General features: G+C 45.0%; 1 protein-coding gene across 1 annotated transcript in view; it reads right to left on the minus strand.

Annotated features, from left to right (window-relative positions):
- The window catches only part of ITPKA (inositol-trisphosphate 3-kinase A), a 39441-nt gene extending 32604 nt beyond the window's left edge, over positions 1–6837 (minus strand). The window contains exons 1-2 of the mRNA XM_058026841.1: positions 6139–6837; positions 5765–5815 (exon numbers count right to left, since the gene is read on the minus strand). Coding sequence (XP_057882824.1) covers positions 5765–5815; positions 6139–6642 — 555 coding nt within the window. The 5' untranslated portion in view covers positions 6643–6837. The remainder of the gene's footprint in view (positions 1–5764; positions 5816–6138) is intronic.
- Between the last annotated feature and the right edge of the window lie 12461 nt (positions 6838–19298).

Here is a 19298-nt window from a genome sequence, read left to right on the forward strand (position 1 = left end):
GAGAGATAGACTTGACTGCTGCTGTACATAAGATCACCTTTTCCTTCCAAGATGTCTAAGGTTAACATTACTTTTTCTACCACCACACTTTATAGATAATCACTACAAAATACCACATGATGATCCTTAGTTTTTTCTCAGCCACTGCTAAAAAACCAGCTATTTACCACAAAAATACAATGTGCATTCTCAGCTTCCAACATTAAATTGCATCACATTGTGAGCATTTAACCAAACCAATCCACTTTAACACATTCCATTTATAATAAACTTTAAATGTGAGTTGAGGTAATTTTTGCATATGTTAACTACCACACTAATTACACGTGGTAATCAAATAAACCAGTTTAAAAATATTCACTCTCATCAAACCAGTCTAACAGGGTAATAGTGTCAGAACCCAAAAGTACAGACATGCAAAATTTCCGAGCTATTGCTCCAACTACTACCTTTATTCCTTTTAAGACTGGCATGGTTTTTCATAAATAAATCTGCTGAGTCAATGATAGTGTGAGTAAAATAGGTACTTAGGTATTGCCTCTTTAAATATGCATCACCCAGCGATGAGGAGTTGCTGTTACTTTTTTCTCACCTTTCCAGTTGAAACAAGCATTATAAGGAGGTTTGAACTATAAAAGTGGACATACAGAGAAACTTCTACAATACAGCCAACACAGCAGGTCCATAAGGGAAAAGTTATCACAGAGTTCTTTCAACTTTAGACTGTATGCCCAAACAACATGTCCTTTAACATAAGAAAAATGAACTATCAGAGTGAAATTGATTCAGAAGAGAAGAATCTTTTAATGTCTAAGTCACCATTTCAGATATATCGATGATTAGAAACTCTTATCTGATAAGGCATTTAATTGCCTCTCTCTCACCTGATTTGAGAACAGCTAAGTCAATTTCCTTACAGACAAGAAGTCTGTAATAAAAAGTCACGATCAGACCTGATACTGCTGATGGTTTGATATACTCCACCACTGTAATGTAGAGCACTGAAGAATGCATCCTCAAACTGAGAGATGGCTCTCAGTTCAGAGTTTTGTTCCAAGTACTGTGCAAACATGGACCATCACTGCTATTTGCCTCAAATTTGTTCAGTATACAATGGGAAGATTTCAGTATTTGGGACTGTCATTATAAATATGCATGCTTTTAGCAGCATGAAATGTATTCCAGCTGCCTCATGAGCAGAACGCTAGAGAGAGAAGCTTAGTTTCTACTTGACTGGTATCTACTGTCTTGCACCCTTATCAGAGTATCTACAGCTTGTCACTGTCCTCTATAAACTTGTTCCAAAAGCCCTCCAACCTCTCCAACATTTCCACACCCCCTCACAAGTTCCTCCCTTTCACCCCTGTGCCTCAACGCGCACCTTCCACATTCCCTAACCTCACCAGCCCACAGCAGTGTGTGATCCCTCCCACACCTTCTAATTACCCTCAGGAGAGGAGGCACTACCTGCTGCAGCTGGATCCAGCATGGAAGCACCTATGGGCCAGCCAATGTGCACATGGCAACTTGGCAGCCAACAAGCAAAGCAGAACACAGCTGTTTATCTCCTCTGGTACCTTCCCCCCAGAGAATACCAAGTATGCACTTATTTTGGTTTCCTCTCTTCCACCCAGTCTGACCTTTGTGAAACTTTAAAGAGCTCTTGAAGAAACTTTGAGATGTCTATGCTGCTGCCAAATTTGGCTGAAACCTACTAAAGCAGTTGAAATTGAATTGATAGAGTGATTACACAAGCTTTCTTTCCTTTGGAGAGTAGGCTAAAATCCCATTAACAGTCTTACTTATGTCATCCCGTCATTCCTATTCTTCATTTAAAAATAACAATTATATTCTACTGCATTAGCTTATGTAACCCACCCCTGAGCCAAAGCAGTTAAAACTTTCATCCTGTATTTATTAATTTATTTAGTTAGTTAGCTATTAAGTGTGTGCCTTTCTATACACTTGTCCATTTTAAGGTACTTGATGTTATGAAAAATACAATTAAGATGATCAGTGAAACCAAACCAAATGCACTTGACTAATAAATATCCCCCAAAGTTTCTGGTATTACTGCAGGCAAGATCTGAACTGCTTTTTCTCTAGCAAACTGTCAGCTGTTCTCATGGTTACAGTTCTAGGAATTTGGAACGACAGGTCACAGCTATGAAAATGAGTAAATTTATTTGGCATGTTTCTGTCTAGTAAATAACATCCTCCTATAAGGAGGACAAAAGGCTGCTGTACATTAGCATGGTATTTAATCTCTGTGAAAACCACTCTTTAAAGTCCCTGTCCCAACAAGAAATGTGCCAACCAGACTTCATACTTCTTAAAACTGCTCATTCACAGAATTAAGACAAAAATACATAAGTCTTGTATCCTCTCCATTACTATAAAGGCACCACTGGTGTTTTTACAGCAAGATTCAGCTGTGTATATACACTTCCCTATGGCATGAAGCAAGGCTACAAAAGTATGCTTCCCATTTAAATGCAGGAATGTTAGCTTTTGCCATAGGGTAAAATCTATTCTGTCAATTGGCTATTTAAAAAATAACCAATATTTCTTAAGCTACTGCCAAGAGTTACAAATATCCAAATGTGGCATTATGCAGTTTCCATTATCACAGCTTTGCACCACTGGTTTTCACAGCCCCAAGCTGAACCAACAGGACAGCAGCAGAATCGGCTTCTCTCACACTTACATCCCTTCTCTGTTGGAAGGGTCTTTTTTCAGGAAAGCCTGGATACTCCCATTTCAAAGCCTCTGCTAATTACTGCAAAATGGCATGAATAACTTTATGCAGAGAAACTGGAACACCACCCACTGAGCTGCTCTCAGAGGTGGGCCTGCCCAGATGTGAACTGTCCCAGTGGAGCCAGGCTGGGACTGCACTGTCACCGTCATCAGCCCCAAGGTATTCACTGCCCCCAACACTCCAGGGACATGCCCACGTACTGTGCTCAAGAAGAAACAAAAATTTAACATCATCATGATATGTCAATCCATCCAACCCCAAATGCTCTGTGAAATACTTAACTGAATCACTCATCCTCTTGGAAAGCTGTTTGCCAAGTGAACGACCAAGGAGAGCTTTCCTCCAAGGAATGCAGTCAGAGACAGCACTCCCAGGCACACCGTCCTGGGATTTAAGGCCTGAGAACCCCAGGGCAGCAAGCCATGGACACAGAGGCTCCTGAGCTTCCCATCTCACACACAGTCCTGCACAGGTAGCTTGAGAGCCCACGATATTTCAGACTCAGCTGGCTCTTGATCTCCAGATCAACAGTAGAGAGGTCTGGGAGGGCCTTCTTCAGCTTAGGTCTCAAGTTCCTGGGTCTCCAGATGGAAGCCTTGAAGCTCTGATAACAGGAACATTATCAGAACTTCTACTCCCACAGTTGAAGACCTGGGCAAGTTTCCAAGGTCCCTGGTAGGCACTGGGGAGCCTGGTAGGCTTGACAACCCAGCAGTTCTCTGAGCACTGGTCTGAGCTTAATCATAAGGCACCAGGCTCCAAATTACCTTCCAACATTTCCAGAGAAAAGTCTCAGGGAATTCCCCAATACAAGAGAAATTTTAAAATGTCAAAATTTCCCATGAATTAGGAAACAGAAAACTTTGGCCCACCTCTGATTCCAGTTTCCTTCAGAAAAGTCTCCGTGCTTTGTGTTCCACTCTTAGAACAAGCCTTCACCTATTAAAATACACTGAAAACAATAAATTTAAACAAAATGTTCCAAATTGCCTCTAAATGAAATCTTCAAAATATAAAACCATTCCACAGAGTATCCTAAAATTTGTAGTTATTTTCACTTGCATGTTTGTGCCTTGAACCCAAAGCCTTCCACTCTAAAATAAACATTCATCCTGCCTCAAGATTTACGAGTTGAAAGGACACATCCTGTACAGCAGAACCCTCAGAGGTTCAAAGCACGGACTCCAGCTTTGGCACAGTATGAGGTCACTGTTTTGCTGAAGAAACGACTGGACAGCATTGTCCAGCACCAAAAGACATCAATGACAAGAACTGTCCTGGATGCCTCCAGATATGGCTAAGCAAACAGGGCAGCCACCTGAGAGAGAAGAAGGGCAGTGCACCTGACCACAGAGAAACAGCAGATTCCTGGGATTCCAGCTCTTGGTGGGTAATGCAGCAAGCAAGGCAGGGATGAGCCATGAAAGCAGTCACTGAGCAGGTGAGCCCATTTAATTTATTAGGTAGTGCCATGGAGTTCTGCTGGTTTAGAGTCCTAGGTACCAGACCCTGCTCTGTTTTGGCAGCTTGCCACAGAAGGGATAATGAGAAAAAGAAAATCAGCCAGAATGCAAGCTCCTGGGTGCAGTTTCCCCCATCTTCCCCTACACTGCAGGTATGGAAACATAACTCAGCCTTTTAAAGCATCAAGTATTTCACCTGAGTTGAGGAAATACTTACTTTATAAGGAGGAATTAAACAGTCCTGCAGCTGTGCTAAACTTTGGAAAACTGCAAAAATTTTTTCAAAAACTGAATTGCTATAATACTATGGAAGTTCTCAGATTCCCACACACCTAAGTGAACAGGATGGTCTCTTGGTGTTTAAAACATTTATAATACGGATATTTTTAGTCTATAAATCAGTGTTACAGATCTTCTTCTTTTAATATTTTATTTTCTTGTAATTAAAAGGTGACTATAAAGACTTCCTAAAAGAAAGTAGTAGCACTCACATGATACATGCATTTCAGACTATAGGGAAGGATACAGCCCCCATCATTTAGGTCTCAATATTGTATTCAGTACAAATGACTTCAGAGAATCAGAAGCATAAGCTTTGACGCAGCACAGCTTCTCATCTGAAGAATCAGTTTTGCTTCAGTCTACACTCACACACAGTTTAACCAGAGGCCACAATGCCATCTCAGAGTTCTCTTACTGCTGAAGCATCATCACTTAATTCTTGCTGCACGCATATTGCCACAGCAGGGAGACTGAGTCAAATGATCCCACAGCCTTTTATTATATTTAATTTCTGTTCTCCTGCTACTTTCGCAAAATCACATAGCATGTCTTTTAGAAAAGAAAGCAAAACAAGTGATTTTTTGTTATGTAAACCAGATTCTATCTCAGAATCAAAAGTACAAACTAAGACTTATTATTACAGGTTTCTTTATACTCAAAATGACAAAATACAAAACTCTTTTTTTTTCTCTTCCGAAATCAGGCCACGAGTTGATGCAAACAAAACCAATATTGTGCACAGCATTTTAGTCCCTGGACTATGTGTCCTTTAAAGTAGTAAACCCACAATTACCATGAGAAAAGTCCAGCTGGAGGTATCACCTACAAGTTACATTACTTCTTCTTTATACCTTTTTTATCAAAGCATATGTTGTGCTTGAAAACAATTCAGCACCAATGAGTTGGCAGTAGAACAACAATTTAAGCAGCAATGTCAATGAAGGTGGGAGGGGGAATTCACTAAAGCTACATTTTTCAAGTATAAAAGCCTGAGAAGCACTCTGTATGGAGTCAGGGAAATATACATCAAAGACCATGAAAAAGCAACTAACTATATGCCTTTAAAAGCGCACTTCATGGATGAAAGCTGCCAAATTACAGAGGGGATTTACAGAGAAGAATGTGTTGCTGCCAGAATGGACAAAAGCATGCATTCTATCCATTCCAAGCTCCTCCCCATCTCCTGTCATGCTCACAGCAAGAAATGGCTCAAAAATTGACAACCACAGACTCCAGGACTGAAAGAGACAAAAAATACCTGCTGGGAAATGCCTGGTAAAATTTTATTTTGAGCATCTGACACAGGAGACTGGAAAAAAGAAAAAAAAACAACCCACTTATGATCAAAAAACACCTCCCCGTATTCTTGGGACGTAAAGTTCAACTCCACAGCAAGCAGAAAGAAACAGCGCACACCTGGCCGGGTTTTTGAGGAGCCCACGTGCAGAAGCGCTTTACCACAGGCACAGCAGCAGTGCCGCCGGCCCAGGACAGGAGCTGCACGGAGCTTTCCTGCAGCTGGGTCACGCAACCCTCGCTCCAAGCGGGAGCATCTGTTGGCCCCTGAGGAGCCCGGCAGGCGCCCAGCGAGGGCAGCGCGTCCCGGGCGAGCCGCTCACCCCGCGCCCCTACCTGGCTGGTGTCCTCGCCGTGCTCCAAGTGCACGATGCCCTGGCTCCTACACTCCGTGTCGCTCAGCACGTCGTCCTCCGAGTCCTCCAGGAGGGACGAGGAGCCGGTGGAGGAGATGGAGGAGTTGGACAGCCGGCGGGACTGCAGGTGCAGCGAGCTGCCCGTCCTCAGCCCGCCGCCCTCCGGCCGCGCCGGCCGCGCCTGGGGGCTGCCCTGCGCCTCCTCGCTCTCCTCGGCGGTGACGGTGAGCCGGGGGATGACGGGCGGCAGAACGCCGTTCGGGGGTCGGCAGCCCCTCTTGGGCCGGTCGGGCAGCTGACGGGCGGCGGCGGCGGCGACGGCGGCGCAGCGAGCCTCGAAGAGGGAGCAGAGCTCGCCCACGGTGAGCCGCTTGGCCCGGCTGAGCTCCGGGCTGCTGTGCAGCCCCGCGCGGGGCTCCATGGCGCGGTCGGCGCCGGGCGCCTGCCGAGCAGCGCTCCAGGACCGGCGCCCGGAGGCGCGCATGGGGGAGCGCCGCGCCGCCGCCGCCGGGGAAACTTCTTTGTGGCTCAGTCAGTCTCCCGCGGCTGCCCGGAGCCCGGCGGAGAGGCGCATCGCCAGCCCACCCTGCCCGGGCAGCTCTGAGTCACCCGCGGCGACAGCCGGAGGCTGCTACCGTGCCCGCTGACCCGGCGCCAGGGCCATGGGGGCGCGCTGAGCCCGCCCGACCGCCCGCCCGCCGCCACCGCCCCGCTCCGCCTCGGCGCTGAGGGGAGGAGCGATCGAATCGCAGCGAGCCCAGCCGCGCCGCGGGAACCCCTGCCCGCCCCTTCCCGCCGCCGCCACCATCACCGTCACCGCCCTTTTGGTTTCGCTTTCCCTGCGGCGGCCCCCGGGGAGCGGCCTGGGGGTGTCCCGGTGCCCGCCCGAGTGCGCCGCCTTACCTCCGGGCCGCCGCCCCTCGCCCGCCGGCCGCGGCTCCCCGGGCACGGCGGCTGCGCAGCTCGGCCAGCCCCGGCCGCCCGCGGGGCGGAGGGCGGCGCGGCCCCACAGCGCAGCCCCGGCTGGGGACGCGGGCGAGGCGGCCTTGGACCCTCCCGGGGGATTTCGGCCCCCTCAGGGCCGCGCGTGGCGGCCCGGGGTCCGTGTGTGAGCGTCCCCTCGGTGCGCTGACACCGGGGGCCACCTCCGGGCCTCCGCCGCTGCCGTGGCGGGACCGCGACATCCTGGGGTGGCTCAGCGCCCCCCTCGGGGGCGGGGATGTGACTGGGCTGTGCGGGAGTGACCGCGCCGTGCCGGCGGCTGAGGGCGCTCCCCCGGCCCCGCTGCAGCTTCCCCGGCGAGCTGCGAGCGGGACAGCGGCTTGGGGCAGCCCCAATTGCTGTCAGCCAGCGCGTTACTGCCGAGCAGCGCTCGGTCAGGCTGCCCTCAGCCGCCGCTTGCTGCGGTACCCAAGCCCCCTTGAGCGAGTTTCAGCGTTTGACACCCCCTGCCTTGGTGCTTCTTGCCTGCTGAACTCCCACTCTTTACCCAAAATGTAACCCGTGCTGGGCTGCCGCATGTGTTGTAATTGTAGCTATTAAGACCTTTGGAACGGGAAAGGCGTTCTACCATAGGGTTACATCAGCTGAAGTGCTTACTAAAATTAATAATTTTAAGACCAAATGCTAAAGTCTTCAGCTGAGTTTTTGCTCATTTATCTCATTGTTTCCTTGTACTCTCCCATCTGTCTCTCACCATCTGCTCTCTCTTGCCTGGTGCTTGGGCTGGGAGCTCCTTGCAAAAGGGGCTGTTGGAGCTCCACCGCACCCAGCGCAGTCCCAGCCACGGCTGGGACTCCTCCCTCCAGTGATGCTATAAATGATTTGTTACCTTGTCTTGTGATTCGGTCAGATCATCTGTAAAATAATCACTTGATTATATTACAGCTTGATCTTTCAGGTTAACTCTGAAAAAGCCTGTTCCAAAAGGCACCGCACAACATGCCTTCCCCTGAGGTGGCTGCTGGGCTTCTCACAGGGCCCACAGCTTGTGAATGCTAAGGAGCAGACAGAAAGGCCGCTGAGAAACTTAAAATAAGATAAAAAATCAATCATCTTTGGACACTTTTCTGAAACTACGTGGTGCCTAGACAGGAATTTGGGAAGTTTGGATTTTTGGCTTAAATGGCCAAGCTTTGTGGTGGCCTTTGTTTTGTGTAGAAGCTGTAGTGGGAGTTCTCCCAAGGTGTATGTGATGGGGGAGGCAGGGCTGACAGCTGCCGCCAAAGTATGTGAAAACACAACCAGTAAAGTGCACAGTAAAGTGGTTGGCAGTGCAACTTTTCCCCAACAGACAGTGAGAACACCAAAGCACCTGTAGGAGGGTATTCCTTCATGGTAGACTGTAACGGATTTACGTCCTTTCTGAAAGAAGATGCTTTTATTATCAATTTTGCAATCAGTTTCAAATTTCATGTAGCAGAAAGGCAGTCTCAAAACGTGAAAATTGATTAGACCTAATATATACCTAAAGTCATAACAGTTTAATCAAAAGCATGATTTTATAATTGATGGTTTTCTAAGAATACTCACAGTAATAAATTTATAAATTGAGCTGAAAATGCAGAGGGCAGTTTTAAATGGATATTCAAGGTTATATACAAGGTTGGACCGATGTAACTCTTATGTCACTCTGGCGGCTTCTGTCTGTAGATAAGCAAGCTGGAAAAATATATTTATTCACAGGAGAAGGGTTACGTGTGAGCTTTCACAGGGCAAACAGGAGCCCTTCAGGAGATGGCCTGCTGCATGTGGAAGGACATTTCAGTTTCCAGTCTCTTTTAGCCGTTGCTCTGTCTGCTGATTCTGCAATTACAAGATTATGTGTGGTCTATGATTAGGAAACCTTATTTAGGAAACCTTAACCTTGGCAACAGTTCTGGGACTAGCAGCTCAGTTCGGTTATAAAACGTCATTTGAAAGATTTTGCTCTCAGCTAATGAAGATGAAAACAAAAACATGCAATACATTATCATTTTAATAAATACATGAATAAAAATTGCTCTTTTATAATATTGATAAATAGTGATTGCTTGGATAAGGTTAGATAGGTTTAATTGACATCATTTATAGCATATCGCTCTAGGGAACTACTGGTGTCTGAAGTTTGTGTAAGATTTAACTCCAAATCTTTCAAAGCTACCCAGAGAATAAAAAGATTCTTCAGCCAGTATCACCACATTTCCTCATAGGTGTACAGCTGTTTTAACAAATGGAATGGTACCCTGTGTCCTGACAAAGTGCTGGTGACTTGTGCTTTTCACTTGTGAAATCCTGCATTCCTGACAGGACAGGGCAGCCCGCATCCACCAGTGGTGCTTGCCAAGAGCTGGCTCTGATAAGATACAGATAAATATGTCCCTGTTGTACAGATGGGTGAACTGATAGACAGTACAAGAGTTGACTACAGATATACAGTCAGTCGGGGGCAGGAACAGGGAGCTTCAAATTTGCTCTGTGCCACTGCAACCGCCAGATCACGTTCCCACCTCCAGGGGTGAAGCGTTCTGCTTATCACACTCATTCTGGCTCTGCTGCGCCCTGCCAGGGTTTCACATTTTACACACGCCTGCTGCAAAAACTGCTTTCTGCCTTTATTTATATTGGCAAAAATAAAAGTCTATTTCATTCCCATGAAATCCCTTTCTAAACATTGTTAACATGTTGCTTATTTCTACTTCCTTCCAGTTTGCGTTCCCATAGGGTGTCTAAGCCTTGATGATACAAAGATGTGACAGATATTTCTAAATAGGTTAGAAAGATTTCATTAAGACAATGGTTTGAATATGATCTAGAGAGGAGCCTTGGGTTTAACTTGGCCTGTGTAGTACATGCATATTGTTCACTGCCCACATGAGATTTCTCAGAGACCTTAGAGCATGATAGCTGAGAAACACCACCTCCTTCAATTCCATGCTGAGCATGACCTCAGAATGCCTGAGAAGTGCTTGAGTGCTGTGATTTGCAAGTCTCTCTTGGATGCAACAAACACAAGTGTTTGTTAGTAGTTACCATATCTCTTTCAGGATAGAGCTAGGGAGAAAAGGAGTTGGGTGTGTTTTTATACAGAAAGGCCCTTTTTTTCAGAACTGGAAGAAAGGCACATGGCCCAAGTGCTGGCCGTGCCTAAGGGAAGATCCCAACTCACCTACACCATTCATGTGTGGGCAGAGTTTCCCCTCCATGGCTGAGATGAAGAGTGTAGTGAGAGTCCTATGTATCGGATAGGTGGGTCCTGTTGCTCTGGATGAGCTACAGCTGCGGGGTCCTTGGTTGGGCAGCAGCTGTAGCTCATGAAGGCTACTGGGATAAAAGGGGGTGGGTCGAGAGCCCAGAAGGAGCCCCTGTGAAGCCATGAGGAACTGCGCAGCAGAGAGGAGCTGCATGGTAGAAAACCAGCTAGAAGGTATGGACTTTAAGAATATCATAACAAGAGTATGGGACTCGAGAAATACGAAATACAATACAAAAGAAGAGCACATTGGGAAGCCAAGGGGAAAGCAGTGTGTGGGCTACCTGCCTCTCAGGAGTGGTGTCAGGAGAGCTGTGCCAGGGGATGCCGGGGATGGCGCTTCTCCGGGCAGAGGAGCTGGGAGCAGGGCAGTGATGGCGTGACCAGTCTGGTGGAGCTGGCAGAGGGGCAGCAGCAGGGACAGCAGCAGCCTCAGTGGCTCACCATCATCCCCAAAGGGGCTGGGCACCCTGGCCACGTGTTTCAGTTATTCTGTCTTTGCTGCTCATTAGAAAAAGTGAGCAAGTTAGTGCATGTTACAGTCACATCCTCTTTTTGTCATACAAACACAACCAGATCAAATTATGCAAGTACACAGCTGCTGCATGCAAGAGAAGAATGAGACTCCAAACACAGGTCATATGATGTGAAAACAATTGCTGCACTGAGAGCTCTTTATTTTTGGGATTAATTTTTTGTTGGCTATTTGCCAAATTTCTCTGTGCAAGACATTTATATATTTTTGATGTAAACTCTGGACACCTAATAAATAAAAACCATATTAAAAAGAAAAAGGGGAGAATGTGTTTTTACCTAAGAAGAAGCAAAACTGTAACTGATCTAAGTATATGGATCAGACGAACCTGCAGGAAAGCGACAATAAACTATGAAGGTCCCCTCGTGGCTGGAATTAAAATTGCTTTTCCAAGTCACGCCTGCGCAAAGTATCTCCCACTATTCAGCTACCTCGCATACTAAACTGGACAGAGGGAGACAGCACACCTCAGGCACAGTCAAATGCCAATGTCCCCTTGGAAAAATGGGTGCTACTGTTTGAGATCATGAGGTGATAGCTATGGCAGTGAGGAAGGACACAAAGGAAAAGGCCACAGGGGAGGAAGGACAGTGCACAGCACCCCTGCTACCAAAATGTCTGCTGGTGTGTAGGGCATAGGGTCACTCTATAAGAAAGGGTAGGGAAATACTCTGGAATGAAAGACCTACACAGAAGGTGGACACCACCAGAGAGAAAAAAATCTGGGAGAAAAACCATTTTTCTCCCACATCTGCACCACCTCATGCTGCAGGCAGTTGCTGTTCTTTGTCATGAAAGTGGAAGAGAAATGCCTTTTCTTGGCACTTCCCTCTTACTACTTTATCCCTCACATTCTTACTGCTGCCCTGAGGGCCAACATATCCAGGGAATGAAATAAAATGGGGGAGGAGAAAGGGCCCTAGGTATAGTATTGCATGTCAGGAAACATGTGCTGAAAGGAGCAAGCAGGCAGCAGCATCACTGGCTGCAGTTGTTGGTTTGGCTTGTGGATTGTGCGCTCCCTCCTCAAATTTCCTGTAGCTCCACAGAAGAGCATCTGAGATACTCTCACAGTTTCTGCTAAAGTTTTCCCTGTTCTTGCCTTAAATAAAGGATTTATCTTCCACAATGGGCATTTTAACAGAAAATCCACACAAAAATTTTGTAATTAAGCATAGTTGTTATTTTTGACTAGCCATTTGTAACCCCTCAGAACACTGGGACATATTTATGTTTTTATGTTGACACATCAAATTTTGTGGACTTACTCCTGGTTTATAATAGTGTAAAGAAGAGGGGGATTGTGTCTCATTGTGAATACAGACAGACTGTTTCAACAAGTTTAATTTCACCTGTTAATCTTTCAAACTGTGGATGTGCTTAAAGAACAAATCATGGTTCTATTGTTAAAAGACATCTTCAGCAAAAGACTATTCCACTTCTGAGACATTTAAAGGAATAAACTATTGTGGTGGTTTGCCCCTGGCTGGATGCCAGGTGCCCATCAAAACCACTCTATCACCCTCCTCCTCAACTATACAGGGAAGAGAAGATATAATGAAAAGTCATGGGCTGAGGTAAGGCTTAGGAGAGATCACTCACTGATTACTATCACAAGCAAAACAGACTCAACTTGGAGAAATTAATTGAATTTATTATTAATCAACATTGGACTAAGACAATGAGAAGTAAAACAAAACTTAAAAATCACCTTTCCCCATCCCTTCCTTCTTCCTTGGCTTTATTTTATTCTCAGTTCTCTACCTTCTCCCCCTCAGAGATGCAGAGAGACAGAATGGGGATTATGGTCAGTTCATCATGTGGTTCTTGCTGCTGTTTCCTCCTTAGGGGAAAGATGCTTCTCCTGCTCCAGTGTGAGGTCTCACCCACAGGAGAGACTCCTTCAACATGAGTCCTTCCCACAAACCACAGTTCTTCACAAACTGCTCCAGTGTGGGTCCCTTTCCATGAGTTGCAGTCCTTCAAGAGCAGTGTCCAGCCTGGATCTGCCGCAGGGCCACAGGTCCAGCCAGCAAACCCGCTCCAGCACGGGCTCCTCACTCCCTGGGTGCTCCAGTTCTGCCAGGAGCCCGACTCAGCCTGGGCTTCCAGCAGGGCACAGCCTCCTTTGGGCATCCACCTGCTCCAGCCTGGGATCCTCTGGGGCTGCAGGAGGATCTCTGCACCCGCTCCATGGGCTGCAGGGACACAGCTGCCCCACCAAAGTCTGCACCACGGACAGCAGGGGAATCTGAGCTTTGGTTCCTGGAGCACCTCCTGCCCCTCCTTCTGCACTGACCCTGGTGCCTGTGCAGTTCTTTCTCTCACATATCCTCACTTCTCTCTCCTCTGTCTGCAAGTACTTTTGCACAACAACACTTTTCCTTCTCAAATGTTATCCCAGAAGCACTTCTACCATCACTGCCTGGCCCAGCCTCAGCCAGCAGCAGATCTGTCTTGGTGCTGGCTGGTAATGGCTCTGTCAGACACAGGGAAAGCTTCTGGCAGCTCCTCAAAGAAGGCACTCCTGTAGCCCCCATATATGCAATCTAAATAAAATTATAAAAACCTCAGTAGATTATGGGAAAAAAACTCAACAAAACTGAAAGTCTAAAATAACTAGATTTTAATGAAGATTTAAGCTAAATATAATGTTTTCCACAGAAACCAAGACTACTATTATTTTTTACAGCAATCTGGCATAGCAGCTGAATTGAAAGTCTTTTTAATGGTGTTACTACTCAAATGTGGCCAAAAATTATATCTCAACAGTCACGGGCTTTTATTTCCCTTTGCATGAGGGATATCTCTGGAAAACTCATTAAACTTCTTACTGGGCAATTGACTGCCTGGATGCTGGAGGTAGGGGAGCTAAGTACACACCAACGTTTCTTTGTCCACAGTTTGCTTTGCCAGTTCATTTGACAGTGCTGCATTAAGAATTGAACGTATCCTGAAAGGTCATAGACACACCCTAGTGAGATGAATGATGCCACATGAGTGTATATTTAAGAAAAAAAATCTCAGCAGGAGTAACTACTAAGCAACAAGCAAACAGCTTTGTTTTAATGTAAGGGTCTGGCTTGTGCAAAAGAACTCCAAATGGTTTGTAGAGGGTTTTTTAGGAATAAAGGTGCTCTGTGACATGACCATAACTTCAAATTAGTGCAAATATGTCTCTTACAAAGACCATTTTTTCCTCTGTATTCCCAGCATTTCTTGGCACACACATTTGCCCAGCTTTGTGGACTAGACCACAGTATGACATAGAACTTGACAGAGATTTTTATTCGCAAGATTTGATAGTTTGTCTCTGGAATCAACTCAAATATAGAGTAAAAACAGTAGTGCGAGAGAGAATAAAAAGTAAAATAATTTAAAAAAAATACCAAGAAAAATTTTTCTCTGGGGTTTTTGACATTTATGTTTCACAAAATCAAATATTGTGTGCTTTATGTTTATTTGCCTGGGAGAAGTACTTTCTTCACTTGAGGTCATAGAAACCAATTTTGCACTAATATAAGTATGTCCATGTTGTCACTGTCTTCAAGGAGTTTTTCACTACAGGTATTGGAATTTTTTCAGGCGGAGAGTGTTGCAAAGGAGTGCATTCCATAACGACTTCCTCCAGTCGATCATCAAGGTGTCAGGGAAATGAGTGGTCTATGAAACTCCCCAAAAGCAGAGGAGAGGGGGGTACAGGCATTGGCGGGTGCGCAGGGGCCGCGCCGGGCCCGTTCAGCACCGCGGACAGCTCCGGGCGTGCCAGGCGCTGTGCCTGGGACACGGCAGGGCCATTGGTGCCACAGCAGGGTTCACACCGGCACAAAACCTAATGTTTGCACTCAGTTATGGCTCTAGTTCTGTCTTCAAAACAGAGAACCCATATTTTGTCATCATTTTGAAATCCACAACACTACTGTTGCTTTACAAAATGTCTGATAAGGTTCTTAAATGGTGTCCTGGTTTGGGCTGGAATAGAGTTCGTTTTCTTCCTAGTAACCGGTAGAGTGCTGAGTTTTGGATTCAGTATGAGAACAATGCTGACAGCCCTCTGTTGTTTTGGCTGTGCTCACCCTAAGCCAAGGGTGTCTCAGTGTCCAGGCTCTCCAGTGAGGAGGTGCACAAAGAGCTGGGCAGGGGGAACAAAGCCAGGACAGCTGACCTGAACCGGCCAAAGGGACACTCCATCCCACAGAACATCACAGCCCATATATAAACTGCGGGGAGCTGGCCAGGAGGTGTCTTTGTCTCTGCTGCTTCCACCATTGCTAAGAGCACACAGAGTTCTCTTCAGTAACTAAACTGGGATTGTAGATCATTAGATTGGATTCCCATCTGTTTCTCTTTCCATGTGAGCAGATTGCTAGAAAAAAAGACACTGAAAACAAGACAAATAAACCAACCATTCTTCCTTGTAAGGAGCTGCATAACCATGAGTCAGGGGTAACCAATATTTCACCAAATTCTTCAAATTCCTCAGAAAGAGTAAGTGGCACAGCAACCAAGCATTCCTCCAGCCTCCTGAACTCTAGGTGTTTTCGACTGTTTTGTCCTTTCCATGGGACAAGTAGCACAATTTGTCAACAGTGAAAAACAAAGTAGCCCTGCAAAAGTACCAGGGGAAAAATATTCCACGCTTTTTCTGGCATAAAAGATATTAACGTAGCATTTAACATTAAGGGAAAAAAAGCAGCAAAATGAAGAAGAATTGTCAGAGGTGTTCTATTCATGCATCCAATGTATCATTGCCTCAGGTAAGTGCAATTTTGCAAGGCTGCCCGATGACTAGACAGGAAGCAAAGAGAAACACACATCCTCTGCAAAAATGCTTCCCTAATGGGGTTATTATCAGGCTGAAGAAACAACTTTTGGGTTTTCCTTTACGAAGCTGCTAAGTGTGGCTATTAGTTAGTTATCATATTTACTAACTGCTAGCAAATATTTTTGTAGTGGGTTTTTTTCTGTATATCACTTGTAGTAATAATTAATCCTATTTTTCTTATAATGTTATCAAGGTTTTTGCCAAAGAGCTTAAAAAATTTGCCTCTGAGAGTATAAGCACCTTCAGAAAGTGAAAGATTGGGCTGAGATGATACAGGGACATTGATTGCAGTTTGCTGGATTTCATTTTCATTCTAGAAATTGCATTTCTCTCATAGGCAGCTGTCTGTAATTGTCATGAAAACACTTTCACTTTGATACAAATGTATATGGATTCCTGGAAAAGAATGTTATTTCAGCTTTCATCATGTTCAGCAGAACTTTGGCTGAAATTAATAATGGAGGTATTAAGTTGCACTTTATACAGAAAATGCATAATGACAGGTTACATATTCATCTATCTATATACATACCTGTTTTTCAGGTTGTCAAATGAGGATAAAATTAATAAAGAGGTATTCAGAGAGACTGAATGGACAAATGTCTTCGTGAAAAAATTACGGATTTGAATCACAGCACACAAAAGCAAATGCCTTTCCAAATATAATTAAGTGAATATTAACTGTCATCATGAATAATTTTATATATAATGGAACCATAAAGTTCAGTTAGAGCTTAGTTATAAATGAAATCCATAATGCCGTATTTTCCTGCCCAGTTACAGGCCAGAATTTTTACAAATTTTTACAAAGGTAGGCTTTCACCATAGAATAAGATAAGAAGTTCTTGCTGGGACAGCAGAGTGTAACTTCCAGTGTCAGCAGCTGGTCAGTCCTCACCAGCGGGCAAGTTAGGTAGGAAAGCTTGTGGTGAACCTGTGAAAAAACTACTGAGACAAGAAAGCTTGACTAGTGGTCAAGTTGAAACGGAATTCTTGTCCAAGGAAAGAGGAAGATAATCAGAGGGAGAAGGGGAGAGAAGAGGGAGAGAAAGAACAGGCATGAGAGCCTTGACATAGAAGGCTTCAGGGAAAAAAAGCAGTAGCATTGAAACACAGCATCCATCAAGGAGCTCTGCCCGGGAGCGCCTCCCTTGCCGAGCCCCCGGCGCCACCAGATGGCCCCGTAAGGACGCGGATGATATTGGGCGCTTGCTCCAGAGACTTCGGGCCTGGGTTTCAGTGCCTAAATTCCAAGGATCCTAGCTGTCAACAGGGAAAAAAACGAAACAACGAAACGGAAATAAACCCCAACGTCCAAAAGTCTGGCCTTATGAGGCTGGAGAGTTCGAACAGTCCAGGTTCAAGAGCTTGGATTAGAATATAGATAGAAATTAGAATCTCAAGTCCTGGGATGTTTTCCATGGGGTATCGTGGTTCAATTTTTAAATCACAAGAAGTGATTTGTTCCTACGAGGGTTGGCATTGAATTAACACTGAACTGAGAGTATAAATGGGAACTTAATAATATGTGATGTACCTGGGTTCATACATTCAATCTATGTGGCATCTGTAAAGTCACGGGTTTGCATCCAGCTTTGGGTACTCCAGGAGAGCTGGAAAACACCTGAGCTGTAGAGAATTAAAAGGAAAGCAGCACAGATGAACAGAAATGAAACGTTGCCAGCATACAATGCCTGAAATATTGGCTTGCTAAGCTGTTTGACAAAAGGAATAAACTATTGTGGTGGTTTGTCTTTGTTGGCCAGTTGCAGGCAGCAGCAGGCACTGTGGGCAGGGTCCTGAGTTAAAGTTCCTAGCCAGAAGTTATCATTAGGACAATAATCTGCTTATATTAATTTGTTTGCTTTTCCCTGTGTTTGTTTCTTGCCTGTGCTGCCTTTCTGAGATAGACTGGACCTAAAATCAATTGTTTAATGTCAGGTGGATTCTCTCTTAAATTTGTCACTCTACTTTTCCATGCTTATTTCAGGCTAAAACCTCAAGGGGCTCTTTTGCCATGCAGACATCCCTAAGGACCAATCTTAACAGATCTCTGAGGGTAAACAAAACTTAACCCTGCAGAGAATTATGGCCCCTGGTTAGAGAAAGTTTCCTGGAACTTTTGTTCTATGATTAACAGAGGCCTCTGAAACCTGATGTAAATCCCCAAAAGAGCTTTCTTCCTTAACCACTAAACCTATCTGAATACGAGCTTATTTTTAAGGGGGTGGAATGCCTTCAAAACATCCTTCACTTTATATTTACATCTCAGCTTGCAGTAGCTAATATCTCACTGGTAGAGCAGGTGCTTAAAGAACTTTCTGACATAAAAAGCCTTCTGAAAATAGTTGTAATAATGCAAATTCACCTGACAACAACCTGTGCCTGAGTACATTAGCATTTGTAGCACCTGTTTGGAGGCTCCCAGCTGTGGGAACTCAGCAGGAGTCCATACATGCAGCTCAGGAGAATGCTGAAGAAGAGATCTGGGAAAAAATAGAGGATAACACAATCAAGTGAGGTAAGAGTCAGGATATAGTCATAGATTTGTACATAAAGACCTTTCCCCCTAGTTCTGCTACAGAATAGAAACTGGAGTATGCCTACCTGGATTGGGTAGAGTTGAGCAGAACTCATGCTAAGTTCTGCTCTGAGCCCCACTTGTGGCTGGATTGTTGCACTCCACAAATGCTGCATAAACTTGTTAACAATGGCTTTGCAGGGTTATGGGGAATGGGACTTTTTGAGAAAACCTTTTCATCTTGCTAAGCTTTGGTACATCTCCAAAAGAAGCCATAATCAGGGTCCTGAAGATGTAAAAGAAGTGTTTTTCTAGTGGTGAGAAAAGGTGAGGTGTACACGGGTAGTGCTGAAATAGTGTGGAGCCATTTCCTTTTCATAGACCTGATGCTGTTATGCATCACTCATTTTTGCTCTGCTGATTCATTTGGAATATCAGCCTCAGTATACTGACTGAGATCTATGATTACTTGAGCTTTTTCTATAAAAATAGTTCTTTCTAGAAGCATCATTGCAACTACCCCCCTATGTACATTTGATACCTGTTCAGAACTTGCAAGAGGAAGTTCCTGAAATTTTGGGCATTTCTATCAGGTAAATTCTCTGTCTGTTTTGATTTTATTTAGTTTACATTGATTTATGCATGTCACCCAATTCAATTACTTTTTGTTTTATACTAAAGCATGTCCTAAATTATAATTCTGGAAGGAAGGGAGGTAAGAACTGCTGTGACAGAGAGAAATCATCTCAGGCCAAAGGTAGGGTCATGGAGTGTTGGTGCCTTTTTATTTTCCTGTTTCATTTTCTTTTTCTACTTGTATGACAGACAAGCCAAAAACCCCTGGCTATCATCAAGCTAAAAGCTTTTGACTTATTAACACTCTAAACACAGAAATGGAATCACCTTTAGCTGTGAGCAGTGAGTTCTGCAGTTTATCTGATGTGCAATGACTTGCATGGGTGCTGTTTCCTCTGCTTCCCATTAGTCAAAGACACTTCTGTGGAACACCAGACATTTGAAGTTTCACC

Source organism: Melospiza georgiana, chromosome 6 (genome assembly GCF_028018845.1).
Source record: "Melospiza georgiana isolate bMelGeo1 chromosome 6, bMelGeo1.pri, whole genome shotgun sequence".
Classification (NCBI taxonomy): Eukaryota; Metazoa; Chordata; class Aves; order Passeriformes; family Passerellidae; genus Melospiza; species Melospiza georgiana.